Source organism: Mesoplodon densirostris, chromosome 9 (assembly GCF_025265405.1).
Source record: "Mesoplodon densirostris isolate mMesDen1 chromosome 9, mMesDen1 primary haplotype, whole genome shotgun sequence".
In the NCBI taxonomy this organism is placed as follows: Eukaryota; Metazoa; Chordata; class Mammalia; order Artiodactyla; family Ziphiidae; genus Mesoplodon; species Mesoplodon densirostris.
Genome location: NC_082669.1, coordinates 69,216,171 through 69,231,415, shown reverse-complemented (window position 1 = coordinate 69,231,415; position 15,245 = coordinate 69,216,171). Strand labels below are relative to the sequence as shown.

At 45.3% G+C, this 15,245-nt stretch overlaps 1 protein-coding gene across 2 annotated transcripts in view; it reads left to right on the top strand.

Moving 5' to 3' along the window:
- The window catches only part of PDE1C (phosphodiesterase 1C), a 545,840-nt gene that overhangs the window by 61,173 nt on the left and 469,422 nt on the right, over positions 1 to 15,245 (top strand). Inside the window, exon 1 of one of the 2 annotated variants that reach the window (XM_060107831.1) lies at positions 10,505 to 10,589. The exons of the other annotated variant lie outside the window; for it this stretch is intronic. Within the exon in view, the coding sequence (XP_059963814.1) occupies positions 10,505 to 10,589 (85 nt within the window). Of the gene's footprint in view, positions 1 to 10,504; positions 10,590 to 15,245 lie in introns of those variants that run through there. 2 annotated transcript variants of the gene reach the window in all.

The following is a 15,245-nucleotide window of genomic DNA, read 5'->3' as shown; positions in this document are numbered from 1 at the left end:
ACAGCCTTAAGATAGAAAGGTGGTGTTGAGACTATCTGGATGGTATATGTGACTGAACCCAGCTGAGTCCTCTATATAAACTTTTAAGATTCAGCGGGTGTGTGCGGAAACTTACTCATCTCGTGGACGCCCAAGACAGGCCTGGTAAGAAAGTTCCCTTGTTTATTAAACCTGCCACCCACCAGTCTGGAGTGGTCTGCCTCTTTCTTCAATCTCTCCCTGCCCTCTGCATATAGGGCTTCGTAATGAGCAAGAAATAAACCTTTAAGTGGTGTCAGGCCACTGACACTTTGGATAGTTGTTATAGAAATTAGCTACACAAACTAATACAGGATTGGGCACAGGAATATTAGTTCAGCAAATATTAGTGTGTTTTTCTTTTGGTCCTCAGGAAGCACAGAATGTCAGAATCCTCTCAAGGAAATCTGAACTGAGAAGAGTTGATACATCTAAGCAAAGCCCTTGAGAGAAAGTCAGCAGTCAAGCAGGAAAGCCAAATACATCGCTAATGGCACATGGTGGGGTTTGCGAGGAAGACAGGGCTCCAGACCAGGAGCCAGATAGGAACATCACGATGGAAATAGACCAGGAGTATTTGGGATGAATGTTGCAAACTGGCAGTGGTTCTGATCCTTGGCTTCTCCCTAGAATCATCTGGTGAGCTTTAAAAAAATACCAGTGCTTAGCCTCCCATCCCTATTCAGACCAGTGAATCAGAATCTGTTTTGGTGAGCCCTGATGTCTATATGATCGACTCATTCCACAGGTGATTTCAGCATGCTGTTGTTGTTGAGAACCGCTGCTGTGAACAGTATTGAAGCATCTGTGCCTCATCTTTACTGAGCAGTGGGTACTAGTGTGAGGCATGCTTGGATGACCCAAAGGGACTGAGTAATATTATGGCATGCTAAGTAAAGGTCAGAGATCGTTGCTGCCAGAAGAAATTACGGCTCAAACACACCGGGGCATCTATGACTTTTTTTTCCTTGGCATTCAGACCTTCCTTGAGGTGTAGAATATGATCCCTGTAGGTTCTCTGATTCCTGGGTCCTCTCAAGCTGCTTGATGGCCACTAGTATCCATTTCCCATCTTCTCCAAATTCCTTCTTATTACCTGTGTATTAGTCAGAGAAACAGAACCAGCAGGATGCACCCATCCGTCTATCTATCAACCTGTCTGTCTGTCTATCTATCTATCTCTCCAGAGAGAGGTTGGTTTATTTTAAGGAGTTGGCTCATGTGATTGTAGAGGCTTGGCAAGTCCAAAATTTGCAGGGTAGATTGACAGGCTGGAGACCCAGGGAAGAGTTGCAGTTTGAGTGCAAAGGTTGTCTGTTGGTAGAATTCCTTCTTGCTAGCGGGAGGTCAGGCTTTTTTGTAGTAAGATCTTCAACTGATTGGATGAGGCTCACCTACATTATGGAGTGTAATCAGCTTTCCTCAGAGTCCACTGATTTAAATGTTAATCTCATCGCCCCCCACCACCCCAGATATTCACAAAACATCCAGAATGTTTGACTACAGAGCTGGGTACCATGGCCTGGCCCAGTTGATATAAAATTAGCCATCACAATCCTCTTGGCCCTCACATGCACTCTCTACCTGTCAAAGTGTGCATGAAAAATGAAACACCCAAATGCCCATTCTCTGGCTTGTTCTCTGCAACTGTAGTTAGAGTCTTCTTTATACAAAGCAAATCAGATGAGCGCAATGTAGCAGATTCTGTCGAGGCCTGATCTCTGTCCCATGCTCTTACCACTCCCAGTTGCTGAACTGGCATTTCTTTGCTTGCAACCTTCATCTGTCCACCAGATTTTGCTCTGCTGCCATTTCAGGAGGCCAGGAATACAGTTCATCTTCTGTTTCCACGGTTCTGCATCTGTGGATTCAGCTAACAGCATATCGAAAATATTTGAAAAAAAATTCCAGAAAGTTCCTAAAAAGCAGAACTTGAATTTGCCATGCTCAGTCAACTATTTATATAGCATTTATATCGTTTTAGGTATTATAAGTAATCTAGAGATGATTGAAAGTTTATGGGAGGATGTGTGTAGGTTATATGCAAATGCTCTACCTTTTATGTGATACTTGAGCATCTGAGGATTTTGGCATCCAACGGGGGTTCTGGAATCAATCCCCTGCAGACAGCAGGGGGTGACTGTGCCAGGGAATTGGTGTCTTCTGGGAGCAGCCCTTCACCAGTGACTGAGGGAGTGCCCCGCTCCTTCTCTCTTCTGGCTGACAGCTGAGGCAGGTGCCTCACACTGGTTCCTGATGTTCTGTAGAGGATTAAGCTGCAGTTGCCCACAGAACTAGCCTGTCTTTACTGCTGCTTTCCCTACCCTGTCAAACTTTCCCACTCCCTTCCTGAGAGTCCCCATCTCCTATAAAAGCATTTCATGCTTTCTACTTTCTATAGGGGACAGTCCAAACTTCCCATCATGAAAACCAAGGTCCCTCATGATCTAACTCAGGACTTACCTCTCCCAGTATCACCTATACTCCCCTGGACCACTCCCAGTTCCCCCCAAGATTCTGTAGGGCCTTATGAGCCAAGGTAAGGAGGTGGGTTTTTTTTTGTTTGTTTGTTTGTTTCTTTGTTTTAACTAACTTTTAAGTGTTTATTCTGTTAGTTTATTCTAAGAGGTTTTACTTTGTTCTGAGAGTTTTTCTAGAGCGATGGGGAGTGTCTGAAGTGTTTTAGAAAGAGAAAGGACAGGACTAAATTTTTGCTTAAAAAGGTCATCTTGGCTGCTGGATAGACAAAGGCTTGGAGCAAGAACGTCAGCAGGTTGCAGGGTTAGGAGGCCGTTGTGACAGTTCACGTGAGGGACAGTGTAGCCTGGACTGCGGAGGGGGAGCATGGAGAGGGGTGGGTGGATGCCAGACGTTTAGGTGGTAGTTCCGTCAGGACTTCGTGGCTGTTTAGATGAGGAGACAGAGGGGGCAGTCATGGCTCGTAGGTTCTGATCCGATGGCAGAGTGCACGGGAGGACCATTTACAGAGATGGGGACCATTTACAGAGATGGGGACCATTTACAGAGATGGGGCGATTGGAGGTTAAGAGTGAGGCTTTGATGGTATTCTGGAGGTATTATGGCGAGGAACCCCAAAATGCCTGAGGACTACAAGGACAGTATGGGAGCAACACTCAGCCCACGTCCACTCACCAAGCTCTGTGTTTGTCCTTGCCTGGGCTGCTTCCCCCAGGGGAAGGGGACCCTTTTCTAACTCTAAGGTGCCGGGTGGCTCTTCCTAGCAGAGATCCTTGTCCTAGTGAGTTTGGCCTGAGGAATGCCTTGGAACCCTAATCAGCCAGAGAAGAAATTCGAAGGAGGGTGATAAAGGTGGGCCTGACCTGGGAAGGGGAGTGGAAGCATTATCCCCCTTCTCCAACACCCCAGGGGAACTCTGGAGGTGGATTAGGAAGATGAAGAGTTCAGATTTGGATGAGTCGAGGTTAGGTGCCTATAGGACCTTCTGAAGAGAAAGGAGATACCCTGTGGCTTGGGGAAGTGATCTGAGCTGGAAATAGATACTTGAGAGTCATTAACAGAGCTATCAGAGTGAAGAGGTTTGCTCAGCAGCGAGGGAATCAAGTGAGAAGAGGTTCCTGGATAAGAGCTTCTCTGGTTAACAACAGTAAAGGAAGTGGCTAAGAAAGCTAGAGGGAAAACCAGGAGCAGGTTGTGCCCTGGATGCCCAGGGAACAAAAGAAATCCTAAATGATGCAGCTGTGGTCCACAGAGTTAAACGCTGACAAGAGGCTGAGAAGATGAAGGCCACAACATGTCCACTAAATGCAGTGATGCCTAGGTGACAGAAGTGTCGTGGAACAGGGAGGGGGACGGAGGCTGGTGGGTGGGAGAGTATCTGAGCATTTCCTGAGGGTGCTTTCTGAGCCAGGCCCTGTCCATGCTCCAGACTCCAGCTCTCAGGCAGCCCGTGGGTGTCTGCAGCTCAGTTGAGTGATGGAGGCTTAGAACCTCTGGCTCCATTGCTCACGGGGTGATTGATACTCTGGGGCCTTGGGCCCAGGGTGAGTGAGCTCTGAGCCCGTTCCTCTTGCCTCTGAGTATGCATTATCTCCAGCACTCTATGCAGGAAACAAGCACAAAAGGGACCTAGTGTCCTAGTGATGATGATGATGTTAAAAAATAACATATATTGATGGGAATTCCCTGGCGATCCAGTGGTTAGGACTCCACGCTTTCACTGCCAAGGGCACGGGTTCAGTCCCTGGTAGGGGAACTAAAATCCTGCAAGCCGCACAGTGTGGCCAAATTAAAAAAAAAAAAACAATACACCATATATTGAAAGTTTACTATGGGTCAGGTTCAGGGAACGTCTTTAACTTATCTTGGTATAACTCACATATTCCCTATAAGGTAGTTATTACACCTCTGTTTTACAGAAGAAAAAAGTCGAGACTCAGAGAGGCTAAGCAACTTGCTCAAGGTCACACAGCTAGCAAACAGAGGAGCTTTTTGTTTTATTTATTAGTTTTCTTTAAAACATCTTTATTGGAGTATAATTGCTTTACAATGGTGTGTTAGTTTCTGCTGTATCACAAAGTGAATCAGCTATACATATACATATATCCCCATATCTCCTCCCTCTTGCATCTCCCTCCCACCCTCCCTAACCCACCCCTCTAGGTGGTCACAAAGCACCAAGCTGATCTCCCTGTATTTATTAGTTTTAAATGTTGTTAACCTGTTTATTATGAGCTGGCTCCAAAGCCCATCACAGAGGAAGACAGAGGGTGAATGGAGAGAGGGAATGACTGTTCTGCCCCAATCATGTCACCTGCTGGCTGTGCAGCACTGCATGTTACATCTGTGTTCACTCCTTAATTGATCAAATGTTTTAGTGAGGGCCTACTCTGTGCCAGGCACTGCTGGGGCTGAGATGGAAGACCCATCCCTGCTACCAGCAGCTTATATCCTTGTGGGGTGACCAGCATGCAAACAAGCCGTGTGAGTGCAGTGTGATGGTTCTAGTATGGAGGTGCAGAATGGGGTCCAGGGGAGGCTTACAGTGGAGTGGCCACCTCCCTCCAGAAGAGGCAGGCAGGAAATGCTTTCTGGAGGACCTGGGACATCAGTGGAGACTTGAAGGATGAGGAGGAGGTCTCTAGGCAAACTAGGTGGGCTGAGGGTGAAAGAATAGTCCAGGCTTGATATTCAGGATTATGGAAAAGAAATTCAAGACCATCATTTTGGTCTCTCCACGTCCACTGCAGAGTGTCTCCAGTTCTAAAAATCTCGTAACTACAAAGGCTACCAGAAAATTCTCCCTAAATTCTTAGAGCAAAAAAGAATTAATTTACTCTAATTTGCTCCTGATGTTATGGGGGAAACATTGCTCAGCTAATATTTTTTGAGACATGGAAGGATTTTTTGAGACACTGAAGGCAGGTATAGAAAAATAGTCATTTTCACAGATGCACTAATGATATGTAAACTTAGAAAAAAAGTTGAAAAATGGACAGTGGCCATTCCTATCACAAAGAAAAATTGCCTCATTGTGCAAATAGAATTCTGTAATTTTCATCAGGGCTTTTGAGTCATGTTTCTGGGAACTTTCTCTGACCCTCAAGTGTGTAGGCACTTTGCTTTTTATTCTCTCTGTTTATTTAGATAGTCGCTGCCATCCCTGGGCCTAATTAATACGAGAAACAAAGAATAGGCTCTAGGGAAGCAATAAGGTAGAAGCAAAATGAAACAGAGAAGGGTGTTAGTGACAGCTGAAGGGAGTCGCTTCCATAGATACAGATTTTCTGAGACTGCTCTCTTGTTTGGACCCCTGGTTCTAGAGAGTGTTCTGGGACTTTCTCTTCTTGTAAAGTCCTCAAAGGCAGGGACTGTTTCTTGGTTAGCACAATGCCTAACACACAGTTGGCACTCAGTAATGTTAATTTAATTCCACCCTTTCTTTCTCTGTTTATTTTTTCCTTCTCTCCTTGAAAGGGAGCGTGTTTGATGGATTAGTTAGGACTCATGTTTGCAAGCAGCAGAAACTCCCTTATGCTGGGTCACTCACAAAAAGGGAATGTAGTATAAGGTACTAGGGCATCTCATAGAATTTGGGAGGAGCTGATTTTTAGATGCAGGCTGGAACTGCGACTAGAATTTCCTAGAACTTTCTCTTCACCTCTCACAATTCCTACTCGCAGCAAAGATACTCATTAGCCTTATCTGGACTGTACCAGTTACAGCCAGAAGAACAGGGTTGCAATTCAGAAACTTCATTGCCTGTAGCCATTTCTGTGATGATGTGAATGCAAGGGGGTCCTCTCCCATAACTGGAGTAGTTGTCAGAGAGCTGAGGATGTCCATGAGGGGTATAAACAATGCTCTTATTGGGGCAACTTGGGTTTACAATTCTTGGGCCATTGGCTGTTGGGAGAATTCCAAATGGTAGATGGCTTCCTATCTGAGAACGGTTGAAATGCATTAATGAAGTGCTGAGTAGCTGTCTTCTCTTTGGTATGACAAATAAAAAGTTATTTTCTTAGAAAATGGACTTTTTGGATAACATATGCTACACATATATATATGCTCATCTTTTTCTAGAGGTTTAAAACCAATGAACAATAAGTACTTTCCACTGACACTCTTTCTCTTACATAGGAACAGTTATCAGCCCCTTCACAAGGAGTATCAAAGGACATGATATTAGCACCTGAGTCAGAGGAGTATCCTGCCAGATTAAAATTTTTCCTTTATAGTTGTTTAGTTTGAAGGACATTATTTGTTCCATGAGCTATGAACTAATTTAGGTACTGAATTCAGTTCCTATTCTGCTTTCTTGGGATGAAACCAGGGTCGTGCATTATCTTGGGAGAAATTAATTCTAACCTAATTAATCTTGGCTAATAACTGGAGCAAACTATTATTATGTATATTGTTTCTTTCCTTCCTTCTTTTGTTCATCAAGCATTTGTTGCTGTGCCTTCCTTGTTAGAATCCATTCCAGTAATTAAAAGCAGATCAATGATTTTCCAAACTTATTTTAAAGTAAATATAATAAAACTAGAAGTTATCTAAGCCTGGACAGGTGTGAGATATTTACTATAATCTAGGAGTCAGCAAACATTTTCCGTAAAGGGACAGACAGCCTTTTTTGGCTTTGTAGGCCATGCAGACTTGGGCACAACGACTCAACTCTGCCTGTTGGTTTCAAAGCAGCCATACACAATATGTAAATAAATGAGCGTAGTTATGTTCCAATAAAACTTTATTTGTGGACACTGAAATTTGAATTTCATGCAGTTTTAATGTGTCACATGTTCTTCTTTTGAATTTTTTTTTCATTCACTTAATCACTTCTTAGCTTGAAGACTCTACAAAAACAGGTGACAGGCTGGATCTGACCTGCAGGTCTGTTTGCTGACCCCTGCTCTAACAATAAGAGCATAGGATTCACCCATCTGCTTGGGTATCTTGGTTTAGTTTCCTTACTTCACAGGCATTCTTAAAGGAGCATTTCTGAAAGAACAAGCAAAAGCAATGCTTCTGTTGATCTTAGTCTTGAACTCATTCTTCCTCGGCTTATGTAACGTCAGCACTCGACTTCACTTGGTTTCGTGTAAGAGCCCCACACTGAGAAGGCTGCTTTCAGACCTTGCACTTGAAGCAGTGCATTCAGTGGTTCTGTAGGTGTGCAATCTCTAAAACCAGGGAGAGAGAGAACGATTCTGGGGAGAAGCAATTTAAAAACAGTTCTAATTGTTCAGGCAAGTTATTTTTACCAGTCTTTAGGGGACAGATAAATGATCACATTGTTATTATTTTTATAGATTATATTTCAAAAAGCTTTTCTGCTAAGAGTGGTTAAATACCAAGTTGTAATTTCACTCACTCAGGGAAAATTTTCCATCACATTAGGATTTTTTTTTCTTGATAACTTAACCGTAGGAGACTATAACTCAGGGCTTTCAGGATCCTCATTCCGGAACTTACAGTGCCAGAAAAGAAGGCATGTGATTCTGCTGAAGGTTTGAGAAAGTGGGAGAAATACAGGAAAATGAGAACGATAAGAAACTTTTGGGGGTACTATATTTAAAATACATTCTATATAATACATATAAACATTTTATGTATAAAATTTTCTTATAAAATTAATGATAACAGGGACTTCCCTGGTGGCTCAGTGGTTAAGAATCCACCTGCCAATGCAGGGGACATGGGTTCGAGCCCGGGTCCAGGAAGATCCCACATGCTGCGGAGCAACTAAGTCCATGTGCCACAACTAGAGCCTGTGCTCCAGAGCCCACGAGTCACAACTACTGAGCCCATAAGCCACAACTACTGAAGCCCGCATGCCTAGAGCCTGTGCTCTGCAACAAGAGAAGCCACCACAATGAGAAGCCCGCACACTGCAACGAAGAGTAGCCCTCACTCCCTGCAACTAGAGAAAGCCAGTGCACAGCAACGAAGACCCAATGCAGCCAAAAAAAAAAAATTAATGATAACAGTAATGAAAATATATTATTGCTGTGAAGAATTTTCTTCACTGTCTACATAATGAAACTTGGGAGTCACCTGGTGATTGCAATAACTGAAGGCCCACTGCATGCCTAGGTTTCACCCATTTCCTCTCCTTAATTCACATTGTAAGATGAGGAAAGCAGACTCAGGAAGGTCTAGCTTCTTGCTCAAGGTCATATAGCTGGTAAGTGGTAAGTGGTGGAGCCATATTTCAGACCCAGGTCTGTTTGTTCCTAGAGTCTTTTTCATGCTTTTGTGTTGTAACAAGTTTCAGTCTCAAGGAGTGCCTCAGGGTTTGAAGCACTCTCTTACTTCCAAGCTAGGACATGCCATTCTGTGTGACATGGGGTCTGTGACATCCATTGCCTTTTGGATCAATTAATCTTGCCACTGACCTGAGAAAACTATTAATGTGGTTCTAGGTCTTACCAGAGAGAATTTATAATTGACGTTCCAACTACATCTGACATTAAAAAAATATCCATTTCTCTAAAAATATATGGTAAATTGAAGAAGATTCAGTTCCTGAGATATTCACTAACCTGGTTGCCAGTGGGCTTGAGGGTTTTATGGGTCCCCTGAAATTGCATGTGGAATACTGCACATGTGTGTATATCTGCCTTTTTTTTGGAGAAGACATAATTTTAGTTAGATTCTGAAGACGTGTGGACCCACTGTTCTCTCAGAAACAATGAGGGATATACCTGATTGACTCTGTTAGTATTGACAAGTGTTTGGTAATTGTGTCAAACTCCATCATGACAAATGAGGTTAAATTAACTCTAGTCCCTTAATAACCTGAGCGTAGCACTGTCATTCCACGTGTTACACTGCGTGGACTCCACCAAGGGACTCAGCTCTGGTCTCATTACATGAGCTCCCCAGCCCCTGACACAGAACACTGCAGCTGTAAATCCTTAGCAGTTGCTTGCTGGTTGGAGGGAATGATTTCCCCTGTACAAACCTTGCCTAACTCAGTCATTTCAGGTACTGGAAAGACCAATGATTGATTTGATGTCATAAAGTGAAACTCCTCTGTCCAAACGCTGCCACTTTTTACCTGTAGGACCTTAGTCAAGGCCCTGTCGACCTCAGTTTCCTCTTCTGTAACAAGAGGGGTTAGCTGTAGGATTGGTTAAATTTCTGCCACCTCCACAAATTCCAGGCATCTTTACTTGGCAACACATTCCAGGAGTCTCTATTTGTCAAAACCAAATTGGAAAGAGCTTGGACAATTCGTTTGGAATCGACTAGAACTTGCACATCTTAGAGCCTCTGTGTGTAAGCGCTTAGCCACAAATATGGGTTACTTTGATAATTACCTTCTGGCCAGGGACTGCCAAGAGGTAATCTTACCGGGGTTCCAGGCTAGTGAGGGAGACAGCTGCTGGGAGGAAGTGGGCGTGGCGATTTGCCTGACTTCCTTGTTTGGAGCAAACTTTGGCGGCATCTGACCGGCTTAGATGTTTGCTTTTCCATCTGTTGATGTGCTTTTTGGGAGCTCTCTTGTCCGCCAGAGAAAACATCTAGAAGAAGCCGACGCCAAATCTTAGCCATTCCCTAGAGTCCCCAAACCCCACCAGCCTCCAGAGAGGGGAAGGCGAAGCTGAGAGAAAACAGGCGTGCCTGAAGCGTGCCGGCTTCAGCGGCTCCCAGGGAGTAGGGTGGCAAAGACAGGGATTTCGGCACCCACCCACCCACCGGCCTGCATCCACGCGCACCGGTCCGCGTCGCCTGCCTTTCTTAGCACTCCTCTCGTGGTGTCTGGAACCTGGCACTGGAGATGGAGCAGTTGCGACGCTCGCTGGCTGCGCCGTGTGCCTAGTGCGTTCGTCAGTCAACCTCGCGGTCGCGGCGCCTGCAGCCGGAGCGCTCCGCTCGCAGCGAGCGGCGGTCCAGCGGGGAGAGCGCGCGGCGCGACGGAGGAGGGGACGCGGCCGAGCGCGGGGCGCCGGCGCGGGGCTGCGCGCTCCGCCGCGGGGGACCCCGGGACGCCGCCGGCCGAGCCATGACGGACGCCAGCAACAGGAAAGAGGGCTTCAAAAAATGCCGGAGTGCCACTTTCAGCATCGATGGCTACAGCTTCACCATCGGTGAGAACTTTCCGCCCTCTGTTGTTCTACTCCCGGCTGGGGCAAACCCCCTCGCCGGTGGCGCCGAGGGTCCTCGGGGTCGGGCTGGGCCGCGAGGCGAGGCGAGGCGAGGCGCTCGCCAGGCGGGAGACCCGGGGAGCGGCAACGGGGCCGCGAAGTCGCGTGTGTGGCCCGGCCGCCTCACCGGGGCTGTCCCCGCGGTGCCCCTCCCGCCGCTCTAACCCGGCGTCCCGCTGAAGCTGCTTTTTAGGGTCACAGCTTTTGGAACTGCTCGATTTCCTCTCTGCGATTTTAGTAACACAAGCCGGGAGAGGAGGAATAGAGACAGAGATGTGGAGGCAGAGAGATGAAAATACCGGGAGAGAGAGAGAGTGACAGAAAGACGTGGGCATGACAGGCACTAAGACAGAGACACAGAGACACATAGAGAGACAGAATGACAGAGACATCTAGACAGAGACAATAGTAGAAACACGTAGACAGCAGGTCAGAAATACAAAGTCGGAGATGCCAAGACAGAGACTGACTGATAGAATGTCAAAGACGTGGAGACAGTTATAGAACCAGAGAGGCAGAGGCTTTGAGAGACACATAGAGATAGAGAGATTCAGAGAAAGAGATTGAAGGATAGGTTCTACAAAAAGTGAAGCAAGAAGAGAAAGAGACACAAGGAGAGAGAAAGAGGAAGGAGGGAGGGAGGGAGAGAGTGAAGATAAAGCAGAAAAAGAGGCACATTTAGAGAGAGAGAGAGAGAGAGAGAGAGAAGGCAGGGAGGGAAGGATGTATCATGCTGCTGAAATATTTGAGAAAAATCTGTCTGTTGTCCTCTGGACTCCTAGTGACTCCTTTCCCAAACCCTTTACCAAGAGGGGTACCAGAGGGGGCTGGGGGTGTCTTCATGGCTATTAGAGGAAGCAGGACCACAGGGCTTGACCCTCTGGAAGCTGAATTTGAAGAGATCAGTTCTTGGTGCTTTTACTGCCCATTCTCTGCTGCACACCAGCTGGTCCAGGGATTGCCTCCTCATCTTCCCAGGAGATGGGCTAAGCCAGGGCAGCTTCCTCTCTGGAATGTCAGAGTTTGGAGAATGGCAGGGCAGAGCCAGGTGTCAAGGAGCTGCTTCAGCATTTCTACTTCTGTGTGTGCTCAGGTCACTATGGCTTTAAATCTGAACTTCACCCCAGAGCCTTTGAAAGTGAGGGGTGTATTAATGTGCTTTTTGGAAGTGTAGCAGGAATTTGCCAGGGGCGAGAAGAGGCTGATGGACAGGAGCTCATCTCTGGACCACTTTTGCTCCTTCTCATGAAGTGGCCCAAGATGTGGGGGCATGGGCTGAACAAGTATTACCAGAATTAAGTCTACACTCCTTTGCCTGCTTCCCAAGCCTCTCCATTCTGGCTTGAACTTGCTTTTCCTGCCTCAACGGTCACTTCAAACCTGTTTCTTCCACACACTCACGATTGTTTGCCCACATCCCACCCCTCAGAGCCTCTGCTCAGGCTGTTGGCTCAGCCAGGAGTGCCATTTCCCCCAGCTCTGCATTGAGACATCTTGTCTCTCCTGGGTCTCACTTGCCACCTCCTCTGCTCTCCTTCCCCATCAGAAAGAATTTCTCGCTCTGCACTCCTCTCAGCCTCTTAGTCCTCGGTGAGAGCTCACACCCGGCCTTGAATCACTTATTTCAGCAACTATTCGTTGTCCTCTTGCATTACAGATTCCTTAAGGATGAGACTGTGTCTAATTTATCCTTCATAATGGTGATGGTGGGTGCTTGGGAGTTTTTGTAGGAATGAATTAAAGGTTGCCAAGGTCAAAAGTGATGCATTAAAAGGGCTTTGCCGTCTTAATATTAGTTTTTTGGAATCTGATAAGGAAGCTCCCAAAAATGATTTTGAAGTTTTACCTGGCAGTTCCCTGTGAAATCTTATCTTCCACAAAGTGTGGCTTCTAAAACCCAGGTTTACAGTGTGGCCCTCCCTGCCCCTCTTTTTGCTCCCATCCTCACTAGAGGAAATGGTCTGGCACATTGGTGTGGTCTGCTAGTCAGAAAGGACCTCAAAAGTGAGCAGGTCACTTCCTGTTGAGAGAGCTGCCAGCTTGTTTCAGATCTTTGGGCATTTATTCATTCACTCCTTTCCATCTGCCCTCCTCCTTTCTTCAAAAAATGCTTATTGAATTTTATTGTATTAAAAGATACAATTTAGTACAGTGCCTGCCATATGGCAAACATTCAATAAATGGTAATTGTTGTAATTATTCAAGGCCCTAAGCTAATATCATGGGGAGTTTATGATGATGAATCAGACTTAGAACCTAGTGTTCAAGGAATTTGTACTCTTGAGGTGCTGCGATGTGTTCATACATAACATTTTACAAAGTAGAAGCTACTAAATGCCATAAGAGACGTTTTAGAAGTTTTAGGCCAATATAGACATTTTAGCAAACACAGATGATCAAAAAGAAAGAAAGAAAATCACTTGTAATTTTATCACCTGATGCTAAACATTATTAATATTTCTTATATAGACTTCCAGTACTTTTTTTGTATATACACAGTTTTTTTAACAAAATGCAGTCATAATGTTTGGTAATGTTATTTAATATCATAATAGCTTTGTTTCAAGCTATATACAACGTTTTTATTTAAAAAATCTTCTATTGTTGGCTATTTAGGTTGCTTTTAATTTTTACCATAATAGACAATGAAAACAGGCTCAATCTTTGAGTACATCCATTAGTACTTCTGAGAATAAATTTCTAGAAGTACGATTGCTTGGTCCAAGACTATGTATATTTTTAGGGATTTTAAAACATATTGCTCAACTACCCTCTGGAAATACCAACTTACACTCCCATCAGCAGCATATCAGGTGCTCACACACTCTCATGAGACTGGACACTATAATTTTTCAAAAGCTGTTGGTTTGAGAGGTGGAAGGTAGTATCTTACTTCCACATGTTATTTCACTTCTTTTGTGAAATTGCCATTTTACGTTCTTTGCCTGTATGTTTTTCCTCTGGGGGAATTTCATCATTTATTTTTAATTTGCAAGTACAGTTGACCCTTGAACAACGTGGGTTTGAATCGCGCAGGTCCACTTATATGAGAATTTTTTTCTATAGTAAATATTACAGTACTATACGATCCGCAGTTGGCTGAATCTGCGGATGTGGAATTGGGGATATGGAGGAATCACATACAGGAAAGGCTGAGGTTAGTTATAATGCAGATTTTCAACTAACCATAACCCCTGAGTTGTTCAAGAGTCAACTGTACTCTTAATGTACATAATACATGTTAGTTATACATATAATCAATATATTAATATACATAATATATAATTATAATCACTATATATTAATTATACAATATACTAATCACATAATAATTATATAATTAATATGTATAATAATACACATTATATACAAACATGTACGTGTGTGTGTATGATTTGCAAGTGCTGTCTGTCATATATGTTATGTGACTTTTTTTCTGAGCAGGGGACTTCATATTACTGCAACGTCAGTGTGTGGCAGGTAGGACTTGATTTCAGGACATACAGATATCTTGTAGCCCATGCCTATGGTCGCCAGCTTGTCCCATGGTTTCAGCAGGGTGGAATAAATGGACAGTCCCCCTCTTACCACGTGAGAGAAGAATCCTGAAGAGATCCTGGTGCCCAGATCACTCCCTTTCTCAAGTGTCTGACATTCTGTCATCAAGAATCACCTTCTCTTCCAGTCTGTTAATTATGTAAAATTTCCAGGTCAAAGAACTTGACTAAAGGAATTTATGTTATGGTCCTGGCGAGTCAAGAGATTCTTACCAGGAGAAGCTTTTGAGGACAATGGGGGTCTTGAGGGTTCTTCAGAAAGGGAGGCGTGGGGCTTCCCTGGTGGCGCAGTGGTTGAGAGTCCGCCTGCCGATGCAGGGGACACGGGTTCGTGCCCCGATCCCGGAAGATCCCACGTGCCGCGGAGCGGCTGGGCCCGCGAGCCATGGCCGCGGAGCCTGTGTGTCCGGAGCCTGTGCTCCGCAACGGGAGAGGCCACAGCAGTGAGAGGCCTGCGTACAGCAAAAAAAAAAAAAAAAGAAAAAAAGAAAAAAAAAAAAAGAAAGGGAGGCGTGACCCACCCCTGTGACAAGGTCAAGAATCACGTTTCCTTGGAGGGCTCCTGAAAGAACTTCTCTCTGTTAAATGGATGTCTCTGGGATAAGGGGAGGCATCTGGCTCAGAGACGTGTGGTTCAGATTGGCAGGGAGAAGGCTTCAGCTGTGTTTCTCTGCCAGGAATGATACTCCCCAGGAGGTGTTTGGACACATATGGTACACTATTAGTCGTTGAGTTCTAGGGGGCTGGGGACAGGCTCTACAGACAGTGAGCAGAGATCAGAGGGGTTCAGTGTTCTGCAGTGTAAGAGGCAGTCCTGCACAGTGAGGAATTGCCCTGAACGCCAGTGACACCCCCAGGGAGAAACCCTGTGAGGGTTCCCTCTGACATGGAAGCCTGGGGCTCCTGAGCTGGCCTATGCCCTGGCTGCAGGGACTCTGGGACACTGACGGTCAAGGCTGCACGAAGAACGGGCCCTGCCATTTGCCATGCATAGCTATGGGGTGTGGGCCAGGCACTGAACTAGGTGTTCTACTCAGCTCAT